General features: G+C 33.6%; 1 protein-coding gene across 3 annotated transcripts in view; it reads left to right on the forward strand.

The window, feature by feature from the left end:
• The window catches only part of XRN1 (5'-3' exoribonuclease 1), an 86,231-nt gene extending 69,698 nt beyond the window's left edge, over positions 1 to 16,533 (forward strand). Inside the window, exons 35-44 of one of the 3 annotated variants that reach the window (XM_031957823.1) lie at positions 290 to 400; positions 549 to 668; positions 1,235 to 1,391; positions 5,136 to 5,317; positions 8,793 to 8,906; positions 8,998 to 9,100; positions 10,601 to 10,639; positions 11,013 to 11,176; positions 11,441 to 11,746; positions 16,008 to 16,533. In XM_031957823.1, the coding sequence (XP_031813683.1) occupies positions 290 to 400; positions 549 to 668; positions 1,235 to 1,391; positions 5,136 to 5,317; positions 8,793 to 8,906; positions 8,998 to 9,100; positions 10,601 to 10,639; positions 11,013 to 11,176; positions 11,441 to 11,740 (1,290 nt within the window). In that variant the 3' untranslated portion in view covers positions 11,741 to 11,746; positions 16,008 to 16,533. Of the gene's footprint in view, positions 1 to 289; positions 401 to 548; positions 669 to 1,234; positions 1,392 to 5,135; positions 5,318 to 8,792; positions 8,907 to 8,997; positions 9,101 to 10,600; positions 10,640 to 11,012; positions 11,177 to 11,440 lie in introns of all 3 variants that reach the window. The other 2 variants (XM_031957822.1, XM_031957824.1) reach the window with 2 other exon arrangements.
• Positions 16,534 to 17,061: the final 528 nt, after the last annotated feature.

Raw genomic sequence — 17,061 nt, forward strand, 5'->3', positions numbered from 1 at the left:
AGACAAGAAATACCAGGAAATTTGAGAGGAAAGCAGTGGTAGTTGAGGGTATCATGCAATAGATGTGTGACAAAGAGAGGGTTTTGGAGGAGGCAGAAGGGAGGATGAAGTAGGTGCATTCTAGCTCTAGGGATTAGCCAGTGTAAAGACGAGGTCAGTGTTGGGTTGTGGTGATAAAGAGCATGTCCCCTAAGTCAAGTCTATTATCCTTAACTTGGAAAATCCTTTAAAGCTGTACTTATATTGTGTTTGAAAAAAGAAGTCAAGTTTATGTTTATTCAATCTACAGACTTTTGGAGGAACCCCCAAATCTAATGTTAAGCTTTTGAAGAGAAATGAAAGTTCCAATGCCGCAGAAGTCCAAAAGGTTGTAACTGATGATTCAAATCCAACTGGGAAGGTAAGAGAAAGTTTGCCTGATTTCCCAAAATTATAAGTAGTAGTGAGATTGTGACTGAATATATATAATAAATGCCTATAATTAAATATTACCATTATACATAACTGTTGTTTTCATCTGTATGTTCAAATGGTTTTTATTCTCCTAGACTGACCCTGGAATTGAGAATTTCCTAATATCCTTGAAAATTACCAAGGAGAATGAAGTGCAATATGATGAAGAACCAACAACAAGTGAAGAACATTTGTCGCCACAGTCATTTGCTATGGTTAGTTTTTTTGTTTTTGTTTTTGTTTTTGTCTTTTAAGTTTCTATTTTATTTCTCTAGTGTTGGTAAATCTGAGTTCAAGCCTCTCCTCCAATACTAGCTGGTCACTTAAGTCATTATTAATTAATGTTTCAGGTCACTAAGGCTAATGTGCACAATAGTCATTGAAGTCCTTTGATAGAAATTCTCTCTAAAAGCACATCACTAATGAAGTCACAATTCCAGAACAAAACAAAATAAAACTTGTTGACATGCAATTAAAGGTTTTATTTTCTTAAAAAAGGGAATACTTCTTATTAGACAATGCCCTCTGTCTCATATACAAACATGATTTGGTTTGCTAAGGATGGTTTTCTGGGCAAAGCAAAGCCATGGAACTAAAGCTATCCCTTTATCTCTTAGTACCATACCAATTATCACTGCTACCCATTTTCAGGCAGGGGTTGGACAGGAACAAAATTTAATTTTCACCATGAAATGTTTTCATTAAAAGAAAAATAATATAATTCTCAATAAGGAATGAAAAGCAATAGGATCATATTAATTTTTGTTGTGCTTTCTTAAAGAAGGGAACACAGATGCTTAAAGAAATTCTGAAAATTGATGGCTCTGACCCTGCGGACCACAAGAATGAAGTAAAACAATTAGTTAATGAAGTTAATGCTTCTTCTAATAGGAAAGAGGTCTATGGATCTTCACAGCCTAGGCAAACCAAGAAGTTAGGTATGTAGAATGTATATAGGCTCTGTATTAATCATCTAAAAGTTTTTCTTTTTTTAAATTGTGTACAATTGCCCTAAGAGCAAATTAAACAATTTGTAATATATTGTTTAGTTAATAGCTTACCGTACATGTTGTTATTGGTTATATTATGTAATAATTATATACCGGTAAATGTAGTAATACTAACTCTACAGATGTAAAACCTAAGGAATTTTATTAATTTTCTTATTCTCAGTTTAAAATCACTTCTTCTGAAATATTTGATGTATAACTAAAAATCATATTTTTTTTTTAATTATAACACTTTAAAAAGTTCATGTCCAGAAAAATCTGTATAATCTGTACATTAGGAATTCATGATTCTAATGTTTTGTAAAGGCTGAAATTATGACAGTTTATTACATGCATTTGGATACAGTTCTGTTACTTAACTATACCACTTTCCAGTTATATCATTAATGCATCTTAACAAAGCTCATATTTCAAAATTTTGTTTAGCATTTAACCAAGTTTCCAACACACAGCTCTCTCTTCATAATATGATTATTGATTGGTTTTGATGGAACAAATTAATTACATCCCAAAAGGTATTATTTTTATTCTCTAAAACTCATATTAAAGGAAATTCCATTACATTTTAAATTACCAAACTGATTTATAATTTGATGTCATTCTTCCTATAACATGAATACAATTTTGGGAGCATTTGTTTCACAGGGTTCGTCTGATACTGGCAAGTCATAAGGAATGCCGAAAAAACACATTTCTGGCTAGAATGAAAGTATTCCCAATATCAGAAACAAATGAAGTGACTTTATTTTTCCAATATATATTTTTTAAAGTGTTTTTGGCATGTAAAACAACTTATCTTCAAGAAAAACAAAATTTTAACTTTATAAAAATATGATTAAAGCATAAATCTGCTTAGAACAGATTGCTTTATGCAGCCATCTTAGAACAAGGTTGAATAGCTAACAGACACTCAAGATATATTCACTACTGATGGGATACATACACTTTAAATTTTTTAAATTAATATCCTCTACAAAGTCACTCAAAAGTCTTCTCATAACATGGAGATGACCCTGGGCATTCTAAAGGGTGACTGTAACAGGTTTTATTATGCTAAAAGGCTGTAAGTAGAACCCTAACAACAAAAAACATTAATGGTAAACAAGCAAGTTTTCATAACATTTTCACCATTTGACCATATCTTCATCATTTAATAATTAACTAAAAGAAGAAAAAGAATGAGAGATTTTGCTGTACTTAACTGATTTTTTATCATGACAAATTATTTGCTACAATAGAAGAAAACACCTTAAGATCTCATATTCATTAAGATCTTCTGTACATTTCAATCCTTAACTATAACTAGAATGACTCTCTAACCATAAACATTAAGGGAGGCCTCAAATAAGCACATGTATGCATGTCAAAGCTGTTCACCAATGTGATGGAGGTGTAGCTCAGAATTGAAGCATAAACGGATTTTTCTAAGAACAGAAAAAGACCTTAAGTACTTCTTTTTTGTGGATCACATTTGTCCTAATTACATTAAATCCTGGAACATTGCACAACCTCCTGGAAGAAATATGTTACCAAAAGAGAAAAAAAAAAATTGGCCTGACTATCCATTTAGGAGAAACTAAGTGGATGAAGAACGTCCATTGCCCAGACTATAATAGGCATTTGGATGGATGACCTCTAGAGCTAGGTATATCTAACACAGATAATACAAATGGACCTAGAGTTTTAACAGGAGAAAGGGAGCCAATTGGATTAACCTAAAGGAAATTGCAAAGCACCTTTTAAATCTCCCAAGCTTTCCCCTAAAACTAAAGTCCTCCTTAATACCAACATTCTGCTGGTATTATTATACATTAATTGATTCCAAAAACCTCTGAAGAATTTAAAATTAATGTCATATATTTGACAATGGAAAGGCATATGATAGATGTGAGTAAACTGCAACATGTAATCATTGAAGAACTAATTAAAAAACAAGAATTTAATGATGGCATCAGGAAAGCATATATTAGAAAGAGGTCATGTACCAAAGGCAGGAAATGATAAGTGGACAGAGAGAGAGCTTTCATTGACATCCAACAATGACAGAAAAAAATAAAGAAAAACATCCAATACATGGGAGGATCCCGGTACAGATTTATGAAAGCATATTGCTGAGCATTTCACAGGATGTGCTACAATCTGAATCATTGGAAAAACTTCCAAATCTTCCAAATCAGCAAAATCAGTGATCAATTTTGAAAGAGAAAAATTAACATATGATAAACTAGAGACAGCTGGGGTTTATAAACCATTTAGTTTTATACACTGTTAGTGTATTCTCAATGTGAGATATCTTTACAAAGTATCCAGAAAGCAGACATGCTACTAAAAGAGCTTAACCATATCAATTTTGACATTTTCACTCCCTAATCACTTGACCCACAAAAACACAGGTCTTGGTGAACTTAAATCTTTCATGTGTAGAACTTCACAGGGAGTGAACTCTTTTCCCACTCCACCCTACTTTTCAGTTCTAAAATAATGATTACATGTACACTGTCATTGCTCCTATAAAGAGTGGGTCAGTGTACTTCTCAGTGACTCCATTTGTCACCCCTTAACTTGATTAACTTTGTTAACTTTTAACAAACCAAGTATCTCTCTCTAACCACCACTCATAAGTGTTGTCTCCCTCCTCAAGAACATATTTTTATTCCTAGCTGTATGTATTACAGTGCTTTTTATATAGCAAGCTTACAATAAATGGTTTTTTGTGGAAGATATGGATTCAAATCTTATTTCTAACTTTTTTTTTTTTACTGATAATTTACCTACATTACATACATTTACCTATTATTTCTCCTTTATGAGAGATCTTTTGTAAGAAAGTGAAAAATAGGTAAATAATAAAATAACCTCACCTCAAAATCTCAGCATTTAACATCTATAATAATCCCTTTTAAGCTCTCTATTTCTCTACATAACAAAAGAATCTGTTTTTATTCCCTACCCTTCACCCCAATAAAAAAAGAAAGAAAAATCAACTTCTTGTAACAGTATGCAACAAAAAAATTTTTTTTCTCAATGTTTGTGTGTATGCATACATAGCTACTGTATGTATATATGTAAATAAAATATCTCATTACATACTTAAATCAGTCACATTTTTATAATGTGTCATCAGTCTTCTGGAATCATGAGTGGTCATTTTGTCAGTGATCATGTTTCTTACAGATTTCAAAGTTGTCATTACAGTCTTGCTGTTATTGTATAAACTGTTGTGGTTCTACTCATTTCATCCATCAGTTTATAAAAGTACTTCAGATTGTTTATCTTTATAATAAAGTGGGTAAACTTATTAAGGGATGTAATCTCTCACTCTTCCCTACTTTTCAGTTCTGAAACAGTGATTAGATCCACATTGTCATTGCTCCTATAAACAATGGGTCAGTGTACTCCTCACTGACTCCATTCATCACCCCCTTAACTTACAACCAAAATATTACTACTTAACTCCCACTCACCTATTAAGTGTTGTCTCCTTCCTCAGAAACATAAGCTCTGGATATAGGTTGCTTTAACTATAGAGTGAGGTGTTTTATTGCTGGGTTTTGTCTTAACTATATTCTGATTAAAAATTCTTTTCTTGTAATACATACTTTGGTTGAGAAGTTATACCTGCCACAGTATTTTATTTGTTGGTATGTCATTCTTTTTTATTTCTTTTGGTAGCGGCTTATATGAATAAGCCTCATAATCCAGGGGATTGTCATAATGCTCCAGCAATAGACAGTTTAGGCCGACCTGTCCTCAATCAGCAGCCACCTTTGTCTACACCAGTATCAGAGCTTTCCAGACTTTGTTCTCTTGTTGGAATGCCACAACCAGATTTCACCTTTCTCAGAACGCCACAGGTAAAGTTTTACTTTATTTTTTGTCACAGTTTAATGGACTTTAGAATTGTGTAACACTCAAGAGAGTTTATAAACAGCAAATAGATATAAGAAACAGATATTGTCAGGCCTTTGGTAACATTTCCAGAAATATGATTCTTCAAATCGTCAGTCTTACTTAAAGGAAAATGCAATTGTTTCCACTTCAAGTAGGTACTTTGTGCTTTGGAATTAAAAGACAAAGTTGAAGTGTTAGTATTTGTACAATGGACCTAAATCATTTATTAGACTGGGTAAGGATATGGACCCCAGGTCTAAAACACCATTTCCCAACTCGAATAATAATATAGTTTCTTGAGTGTAAGGTACTCACTTAAGATCTCTTTGTATGTAATGAAGTTCCCACTGGATCAATGAATTACATCTGCAGGTACCATTCTTGGCTTTTCGTTATTCCTCCCACTTTACCCTAACTTATTGAAGTTTGAACATGTTAGAAGGAGATTTGTACTTCTTCCATTCTAGAAGATAATTATATCTTCTTTCCCCTTATGAGGTTGAAGCAATGTTAATCCTGTGCAGAAAGCTTTCAGTAGTAATTCTTACCTCTACTTAACCTCACATGTACATGCATCCATGGGAATAAAGGTCAAGGACTACAAAGCAGATCAAATGCACCTTCTAAAAAGGGAAATGTAGGCATTGAATCACAAGGGGAGTGTTCCTGTTTTCTCATGGGACATATAAGCATGCATTCTTTGTGCTCTCCTATTGTCACTCTTTTGACTTTTTATATACTATTTTTCTTTCTGTTCCTGCCTGGCTTTACAGAACGATTCTACCATCTCTTGTAAGATCTCTTTGTCACTGGGACAGAATTCACCAAAGGATTAGAGGAGGAGTAAAAAGGGAGCAGGCCTAGCTAACAGTGATAGGCAAGGGTTAGCCTATCTGCAGAATCTATTATTGAGGTTACTTATGTTCTATGCCTCGAATAAGAAACATGATTTCTTTATATTTTATGCAAAACCTAAAAATCTACTGATACAGAAAAGAAACAAAATAGAAAGCTTTAACATGGTATTTAAGCAAAAGAATAACCAGCAACATAATGATACTTTTTCAGTTACATAGAAGGCTTTTTTTTTACATTTCTTTTTAAAATTTTGAGTTCCAGCTTTTCTCCCTTTCTCCACATTGCCCCATTGAGAAGGTTATGCAATGTGAAGTTATGTAAGACATTCCCATAAAAGTCATGTTGCAAAAGAAAATATAATTCTCCCAACCCCAAAAAAACACCTGAAAGGGGGAGGGGAATATAAAAGTATGTTTCAGTCTATATTCAGACAATTCTCTGGGTATGGATAACATTTTTTTCTTCATAAGTCCTTCAGAATAGTCTTGGATAATTATGTTCCTAAGAACAGTAAAGTCACTCACAGCTGATCATCCCACAACATTGCTATTACTTTGTACTTAGTACATTTTGTTTTACATGAACTAATGGAGGACTTCACAGGTTTTTCTGAGAGCGTCTTATTCATCATTTCTTATAGAATAATAGTATTCCATCATAATCACATATCAAAATTAATTCAGCCATTCCCCAATTAATGAACATCTTCTCAGTTTCTAATTCTTTGCCCTAAGAAAGTAGCCATTTTACTATTTTTTAAATACTTTTTGGGATTCATCCCTAGTATAGTTAAGTCAAGGAGACATGCGTGATTTTATATAGTCCTTTGGGCATAGTTCATATCTTTTGATCATTCATCAAGGGGAATGGCTCTTATTTTTTACAAATTTGACTCAGTTCCCTATACATTTGAGAAAAGAGGCCTTTATCATTGAAACTTACTTGAAACTTCTTTTCATAATTACTACTGTATTCTTCCTCCACTGTTTATATTTCCCCTCTCTTCTTTTACCCCATCCTTCCTCAGAAGTGTTTGGCTTTTGACCAGCCCCCTCCCCCAAATGTGCCCTCTCTTCTGTCACCCTCCCTGCTTCTCGTATGCCCTTCCCTTCCTATTTTCCTGGAGTGTAAGACAGATCTCCATATTCATATTGAGTGTAAAACAACAAAATCTTAAAAACCTAAATGCCAGAGGTGAAGTTTGAAAGTAAGTACCTCTCAAAGCTGCATTTTCTAAATTGTTTAGTCACATTGTTTCTACTACTTAAATGTTGGTGTCACACACACACATACATACACACACACACACAAGAAAGCATTCCTAGTGGTTGTCCCCTACCAAACTATATGTATACATTGCTTTAGTTTTTTATGGGAACACTAAAATGCCATGGAAAATAGAACCATGAGCTTATTTTGCTATTCAAATAGTAGAACCTTATTTTTGTTTTATTCCATCTATTTGAAGTGAATTTTTTTAATTCCCAAAATACCATATCCCATATTCAAACAAAAGAGCCATAATATCTCATTAGATGCAGACAAATTTCAGATTATATTCAGTGCTTCCTAGAATTGATCATACATAATGAATACTGAAGAACCTGGACTAAATGAGAATTTGAAATGATAGAATTAAAAAAAAAATTTGTGGATGAGAGGGGAACTTTGAACAACCTTAAACTGTTTAGGTTATCATCAGTAATGCATTTTAATTAATGGAGACAATATATTGCTAGTGGCCAGAGGGCTGTCCTCAGAGTTGAAAAGGCCTAAGTTAAAGTCCACCCTCTCACAGGCACAGCCTGTGTGACATGGGGAAGGCACTAAATTGTCCATTCACCAAAGCAGCTCTGAGTTATAGCCACCTGGATGCGCTGCCATGGGGAGGGGAATGTCCCCTTACCCTTAAGGTTGGTTTTCTCTTCTTAACAGAATGATTAGACATCTTTCTATAGGAAAATACCAATAGGACTTTAAATGTTCATGCCCAAATTGATGGGGCTAAAGGCTAATCAGTAGTAAGGGAATATATTGGTAAATTAAGATATTTCTTCATGAATTTAGGTTATATGGTCACATGTTTTCAGGAAGTTTTTGATGGTTCCTTCCAAAGGACCTCCCTGTGCAATGGACAAGCAATATGGAACAGTAGAAAGAACATGGACTTTAGAATGGTCAACTTGGAGCCCTAGGAACCTCCACTTAGGTTCTGGCTCTGCCATTAGTTCCCCATGTGATCTTGTGCAGCTCTACCTACTGTTTCTGAGCCTCTTTCTGTTTTCTCATCTATAAGATGAATATGTTGTATTAGGTGACAACCAAAATCCTTTCAGGTTCCTAACCTGTCCTGTATCTGAACATCCATCTCTTCGTTTGATTTTGTTATTATTAAAGAATGAGAGGTTAGCTCCATAATTTCACTGGTCTTGCTACTGAGTAATTTTTGTCTGATTGTTTATAGAAACCTTCTGCTTTCAAAATATACAACCCGCAGTAAAATATTTTCATTTAGATGAGTCTTGCTGCTATTGTTAATTGCTGGCATAGTTTTATGAGTATATATTTTATCTTTTGTAGACAATGACAGTTTGTCAGGTAAAATTGTCTAATGGCTTACTAATACATGGACCACAATGCCCATCTGAAAATGAAGCCAAGGAGAAAGCTGCTTTTTTTGCTTTACAACACCTGGTAATATCAATCTTTGACTTATTTTAAATTTTTATTGTTTTGTTTATAACTTAGTTGCATTTTCTTATAGTCTTTTTTTATACTTCCATAGAGCACTGTAGGAATGAATTTTCCTTTGCCTCCACCAATGTTTCCAAATTATCCACCTGCTGTACCCACCGGGGCCATTCCTCCCGTGTTTGCCCCACCTACTGGTGAGATATGAAATTTTTCTAAATCTTTTTAAGATGAATTTTGATTTTTGGAAATGTTTTTATAAGATTCTAATTTGGAGGTCTCCTATGTATGCAGAGTACACAAAGACATTTAAGATTTCACAAATTAATTATTTTCCCAGTTGGGCTGAAATTTTTAAATAATTCTATTTTTTTTTTAATTTGGAAGCTATTTTTTACAGAGATTATCCTTTGAATAATGTTTTGATATGAAATTTTATAGGTCTTTTTATAATGCATACTGAGTACAAAGTATACTTGCAGAATCTTACTTGATTATCCATTTCCAAAGCATAAAATGATTAAAGTGCATGTTCAACTTTTTAAAACCTATAGAATATAGGCATCTGTGGTAACCCAAAATTCTTCCTAAAACTTAAGATAGTTTAAAAAACCTATGAAAAATAATAGTTCTGTTTTTTTAATTAATAATTGGATTTTACTACATGATGTTTCTAATCTTTTTATTCCCATTAATAGTTTAACTTTCCATAGAAATCAGATTCATGGGGCAGCTAGGTGGTGCAGTGAATAGAGAGTATCAGCCCTGAAGTAAGGAGGACCTGAGTTCAAATCTGGCTGCAGACACTTACTATTTCCTAGGCTTTGTGACCTTGGGCAAGTCACTAAACCTCAATTGCCTCAGGGGGGAAAAAAAGAAATGAGATTGCTTGTTGTTGGGGAGGAGGTAAGAAAGGAAGGAGAAAAATTTGAAATACAAACTTTTACAAAAATGAATGTTGAAAACTATATACATGTATTTGAAAAAATAAAATACTATAAATCTCCATAAAATTTTCAGGCTATAATCAGAATAGTGCTAATCACAAGATAAACATTTTGGTGATAATTTATAGATTTGTATTTTTCTGTGAACAAACTTTAGATTTGACAAGATTGGGGAGCGTCTTTGACTTGACAACCTTATATTTAGAAAAATTAAGTAAAGCTAGTTGACTTGCATGCTAGACCAAAATAACATATATTTAAACTTTTATAGATACCATCAGCCAAGTTAATTTGTAGATAGCATCAAGGCCTAGTTTTTTAGATTTCCATATGTGTATATTTGAAAACTTTTACCCAGTTCTATTGAATTGGATTATATGCACATTTACAGCATAAATGGTTTACATGCTAATGGTTTTTTAGTAAAGTGCTTTTTAAAAAATTCTTTTATTGATCTTAAAATTTACAAATTACTTGAATCTTGATCAAGCTGTAATATTAACATTATCTTTTTTTCTACCCAAAGACATTCTTTGGGTAAACTTGGTGCATTCCTTCTGCAATGACACTATGCTGATGATTAGATTATGATTATTTAATATCTTTTTAATTACTTTTTATTAACCATTCATGAAAATATTTCAAACAAATTTTAAGCTACTAATAATATTTGAGGAAGATAAAATTAATTTACATGTTAACATGAAAGTGATCTGATTTCAAGACTTGAGCTTTCTTGGTTTTTTATAGGCTGGGATCACTATGGAAGCAGCTTAGCCTTTGGGGCAGGTGAGATCCTTAAGATTGCTCTCTTTATGCCCAGGCTTTTGCCCATAGGACATTTTAATGGCCCTTCTGTGATTTTTTTTATAACAATGTAAATATTCCTAAAAACATATGTCAATATGTGCAGCTGTATGATTGCTTTGTATTTAAATAGCATTCATCATAAATTGACTTCTCTGGCCACTTCATAATCTTTGGAGTGGCTCCAGGAGGAGAATGCCTTAAGCTAGAACAGCTATTTGCAAATAGAAGTAGACCTTTTCACAGGGGAGAAAAAGAAAGCCAGAAAAGGCTTGGGGAGATCCTTGATTCTTGAGAATTTTGATCCTAAATCTTCCATTCCCAAGGGTTTACCATTTTCTGTGGTTTTTTACAGCTAATATGATGCCTCCATCGCCTCACATCTTTAGCTCAATGCCCTGGGGATCTCCAATGCCAATTCCTGGGAAGCCTTATCACCACCATACTCCATATCCCACCAACATGCCTCTCACAGGACCAGTGCCAGTTGCACCTCACAATCAGTTCATACCTCTTCAGGTAATGTCTGAAGAAGAGACTTTGTTTTGTGTACATGTGCATGCATTGATTGATTAACTCATTCACTTGTTTATTTTTGTGGCTGAATCCCCCACCATCAGCCAGGCTGAAAGTGCAACAGCATTCCCCTTGCCAGGGCCCAACTCAACGGTACAACACAGAACCCCAGACTCAAGCAACCCACTAACCTATAGCAATTGTACTTGTTACAAATAGTTTCGTTAGGGAAAAAATTTTAATTAATGAAATGTTTCTTCCTTAAAGGTTACAAAGAAAAGAGCTGCAAACAAAAGAAACGTTGAGTGTAAGGCAGCCCCTGGCTGTTCTCAGGCCACTCCTCTTCAGCCAGAGTCCCCAGGAATGTCAGAAGGTGCCCAGTTAACTTCACAGGAGAGTTCATCAACTTTAAAGTCACCTCAAGTTCCTCCAACTACAATTTCTTTTCAAGACAGATTAGCCCCTTCAGGTTCTGGTACTTCTCGTGGTAAATCAACACCAGGTTCTTCACGAAGAAAATCAAGGAAACTGGCAGTCAACTTTGGTGTTTCTAAACCATCAGAATAAAATATGGTATTTAGGATTAAATTAATGTTTCATTTATAACCTCCCCCAATTTTTTTTAATAAGGATATAATGTCCTATTTAAAAAAAAAAAAAGAATGCACTATTTTAAAAAATATATTGTTTGTTGTATTGAAAAACTGAAGAACTTTTAGATATTAGGCTTTTTTTTCAGACTGTTTAAAAATATGTGTACAAAACATTTGTGTTGTGAAAGGCACTGAAGAAGCAAACTTAAAATGAACCACTCCATCCATCGTGCCTAGACAACGAGCATCTTAGTACTATGACTTGGATATTGTGTGAGCAATAATAATAGCATTTTCTAATCTTTCTTTGAGGCAGTTACATAGTGGTAGAGTCAAAAGGAGGCCTCAAACATATACTAAAAGTGAGTTTTATTTTTGTAATACCTTAACAAAATGGATGGGGAAGAAAGGAGTGGCTCTTATTTTTTTGCATCTTAATTTGTATTCTTTAGCTGTATGGGTCCTTTGAGCCTACAAGAAATTAAACCTTGGGCCTACAAGAAAAAAAAAATGGGGCTGCTGCTACCAGGCTTGTTTGTTTCCTGTCCAAATTTTATGCCAAAGCTGCTTTCAAATACCAACCAGAACTTTGATCTCTCTAAATGTCAAGAACTTGAATACCAAATTAGGTTTGAGTAATTAAACACTTGGGTTGCTCATGAACCAGCATTGTTAATTAATAATAGTTTAATTTAAATATCCACAGGATACAATTACTACAATTGAATAGACTGTTGGACTATAATGCAAGTCATTAATCATGTCAATATAATTCTTATGTATGATTTTCCTGCTGCTGCTTTACCACCATATGAACCTGCCTCTCATCCCAACACAGTGCTGCACAGGGGATTAAAGAAATCTTAAATATAGTTTCAATTCCAGAGTGTGTCCTAACATAGGCGCAAACATCAATCAATCAAATATCAAAAATCTATTTTATATATTATTATCTCCTTGACAGATGTCTTTCATGTCAGTTCCATATTTTTAAACTGTTTCTTGGAACTGCTTAGTGACTGGCATTGTGTTTTCTTTGCATGTTATTTATATTTATATTCATGTATGAGAGTGTGTATATATTCAGTTTGAAACTATTGAAATTATTTTAAAATTTGTTAAAAATTCAATGTCACCAAGGCAAATTTGTATACTTAAGGATCTAGTCTTTATTATTTGTTTTTTAAAGAATGGGCATTGTCATAAGCTTTATTTTTTAAAAAAAAATGATAAAAAAGAAAGGACCACACACTGAATGTGGTATTGCTTTTTAATCTTGTGTCCAACTTTATTGGTCTTCTATTCTGCTCTTGGTCTCAAGGCAGTTTTTATTCTCAAAATTCAATTGTTAACAGTATTTTCCCCTCTCACTGCTGATTCTAGTGTTCTTTTAGGAAGTTACATAAAGTGATGTTAACAAAAGAATAGTGCCTTTAGCACAAGGAGATGATCTTAACTGATATATTACTGTTTTGAGCTATTCACTAGATTCTGTATTTTCTTGGTTCTTCAAATACTAGCTCCTTAATTTTTACTGTTCAGAAGAAAGTTTTTGTATATTATGGTTACAGTGAACAGTGTCTAATGAGTCAAGTAATTGGAATATTACAAACTCTCTATGTCATTGGCACTCCCCAATAGCCAACAGTCATTCTTATGGCTTTCAGATACTTAGAGGACACTTAGTAGGAATAGGAAACATTTTACTCCTCTTTTGGAATCCAAGAGAAAAAAATAAAATCTAATAGAAAAAGTGATGTTAGTACAAATATACATTTATGGCATATTAAAATTACTTCATCTTCAACAGCTATGGACACTAACAAACGGAAATCATTTCAACGTATTAATGTTAATATAACTTCTTTTAGGATAGAAAGAGAAGAAAATACAGAACTGTAAGAAGAGGTTTATTTAGTACTGTGCAATTTTCCATCTTAGTTTTTCAATGTTCTAGTTAAGCTTGCTCAAAATTATATGAGCTGTTACCTTTAATAGCAGAATTGCTTTTAGCATGATGCCAAGAAAATGAGTGAATTGATTCATAGAAACATAAAAATAAATAACCAAGTGATTAGTTAACAATCATGAATTCCTATAGGGCTTTTTTTTTTTTCTTGAAGTTCTTTTCCAAGTGCTTATCTGACTGAAGCTGCAGAGATAAAATGGAATAGAATACAAAAGGCAAATGGACATCTTTTACCTACTCTCTTCAGGAAGCCAGTCTGGTACTAACTTTGCCCCAGAAATGAAGATTTGAAAGCCCCTAGAGAGTTTATCCACCTCCGGTTAAATTATGGAATTTTGTGTCCATTTATGGTCATGCCTGGTGTAATCTTTTCTCCTATAATTGAAACTTTCAGCCAGAGAACTTAAATTCTTTGGTTAACTCTTTGATCTATAGCAAGCTCAAATTAGTCCCCTGGGATGGCAGGATGCTATTTACTCTGCTGCCTCTTTTTTGCAGATCAAACTCTTCTTGGTAATATGATAGGGGTCAGAAGAGCTAAGCCCAAAGTGGTTTATCTGTAGGTATTTCAGAAAGAATACTAAAGTGTCCCTTAACTTTATTTAAGCACTAGTTAGATGCATACTTAGTTAATAAAAATGTATTTATTTATTGACCACATTTAGCAGATTCTTTCATCTATCTTCAAGGATGCTGCTCATATTTTTCCAAATTACTTAAAGTTATTTTTATATTTTTATAGATTAAATAATCCAGACATTTCATAAAGATTTAAGCATCCCAGAATGGATGAATTGAAGATTTTAATTCATCTGTAAGTGAACCTTAGTTCCACCTTGGAACTTGCTAGTTAACAAAAAGCATCCAAATAGTTATGATTGGAAATGCTTTTTGTTGATTTTTTTTTTTTTTGATAGCTAGTAGAGATGTAGATATATTCATTTAAATTAAGATGGTTTTCATTTTTGTCCTGAGAACTATTTAGTACCCAATTAGGACTATTTAAAAAAGAGAGAAAGCTGGTATTAAATATCAAAATAAAATATATCAAAACACTGCTTTCTTGACCAGTACCATTCTAGCCTATTAAAAATAATCTTGGCTCTAAAGGTTATTTGGAAAACATTTCATTAAAACCTATTGGAGTTCTCAGTTTTTTGAAGTTAGTGATAAGTCAAAAAGTCCCCCCCCCTTTTTTTTTTTTTTTGTAGAGGGGGTGAAGTAATTGGGGGGGGGGGCTGCTGGGTGTGAAACCAATCACTGTTCACTTGTCTGGGAGAGAGGCATAAATAGTGCTGCTAATATGTTTTTGTTGGGTTTAATGAGCAAACTTTGGCAGCTAAATTTTTACCTAGTTAAAAGTTTTTAAAGATACTCAGTCCTCGCCTAATTAAAGATACAAACTCAATTCCAGGAACAAGATAGGCATATCAAAGTTGTCAGGTTCCCCACATAGAAACTCTCTCCCCCTTTTTCCCTCCCACCCCACCCCCGACAGCCAAATAGTATTATAACAAAAGATAGAATTAATTTAATTTATCGTATGAGGCTACCGAAATATTGTAGTACTACTATTTAAGGAAGGGGAAAAATTAGCAATGAAAACAGGATTCAGTACTGAAAATTAGATCATATCTTTTGAGTAATGTGTAGCTTTTTAATTTTTTATTAAGACTAATAGTGGTATAAAATTTGGAGATAAAACCTTTTAATTGTCTGACACTTAGAATGGGAACTGAAAAAGTAATGAAGTGCTTGCCTGTATCAAAGCATTCAACCATCTGAAGTACAATTGATGAAGAGTACTATCCCATATCCAAGAGATATATCTTCATAGTAGTTCCCCCTTCCAAACCAGTATATTTCAGAAGTATTGTATCCCCATCTTGCAATTTTTACAGTCATTTAGATGCCATAAAACAGAGGAGGTAATTTGGTGTAGCACAGCAAGCGCTGGATTTGAAGGCAGAGGACATAGATTCAAATCCATGTTCTACTTAGTGCCTGTGAGACTTTGAACAAGTCACTGTCTGGGCCTCATTTTTTGCCTCTCTACAGTTCAGGGTTTGGACAAGATAATCTCTGAAGTCCTTTCCAGCTCTAAATCCTGTCTGAATTCCCAAGGCCAGTGAAGATTGTTTCATCTGTAGCCAGAGTCTCATACTATAGGCTCATGCAGAATTAATCAGATGAGAATTTGTCCCATAATTGGCTGTGGGTTTCATTCATCCCTTCTTCATACCTTACAGTTCATTTTTCTTTTTATTCACAGGTTGCATACAGTTTCTTCTACCCGATGCCCAATTGTTTGTTTTAGTTTTTATGTATTCTAGTACATGAGTAATGGATTTGTGCTACATCATCCATGACTTCAACATTTGTTTTAAACAATGTAATTAAGTTACATTTTCCAAATATATCTTGAAGCATTTCTTTATCCTCATAGATAAAAATATTTTATATGTACTGGAATTTTTCATTAGAACTTATACAAAGCAGTATTTTATTAGAATCCCAAAGGGAAAAACCTTTCTGTGCTCATTTTGTAGTTTATGTTTTTTTAATACTTTGTCATTGTTTATCTGCCAAGTGTCTTAAACCTGTATTTGAATGGATCTAGAATGTATTTTTGTGTTTAGTGTTAAGTTGTGCATTTACAGATTTCCAGCATGTAGTTTGCCTAAAAGACTGTGCAAAAAGTATTTTAAAGTATGATACATTGGAGGAATAAAAGAACCAGCCATAAGATTTAAATGCTATATACATCTGTAATTAAACAATTGATAATCATTCTATAAGACCTGTTGTTTGGATTTGTCTCTTTAGATTCACATCACTGAAAATTTTTCAAAGGTTTCTTTTTCCACAATTTTATGTTTTGATCTCAGTTCTACAACACATCAACCTTATTCTTCACTGGAATACCTCGAGAATCTAGTGTCATTTCCATATCTTACCTGAAGGCACTAATTGGGACAAGTATAGTGACCTCAAGCAAGTTACTTAGTAATGTTTCTGAGCCTTGATTTTCGTCATCTAAATAAAATCACTGGAGGGTTTCAGGAAGAGGCTGAGAAGGTCCTTTGGCAAATACTTTGCCTTGTGTGAAAGCATTTTCTTGAACTGCATTGAATTGAACATATCCCACCCAGTGATCATGATTTGCACATAGACCAGTGTGAAGGCACCTGTTAGCCCCAGAAGCACTTGGCATTTGAGGATCATTTGAATTATTTCCTTAAATCACTACAAAGACCACTTCTCTGCAACTTCACCCATTTCTCCTTTTTGTGTTTCATTGAGACCAATACAATGCAACACAGTAA

This window comes from Sarcophilus harrisii, chromosome 3 (genome assembly GCF_902635505.1).
Source record: "Sarcophilus harrisii chromosome 3, mSarHar1.11, whole genome shotgun sequence".
NCBI classification, from domain to species: Eukaryota; Metazoa; Chordata; class Mammalia; order Dasyuromorphia; family Dasyuridae; genus Sarcophilus; species Sarcophilus harrisii.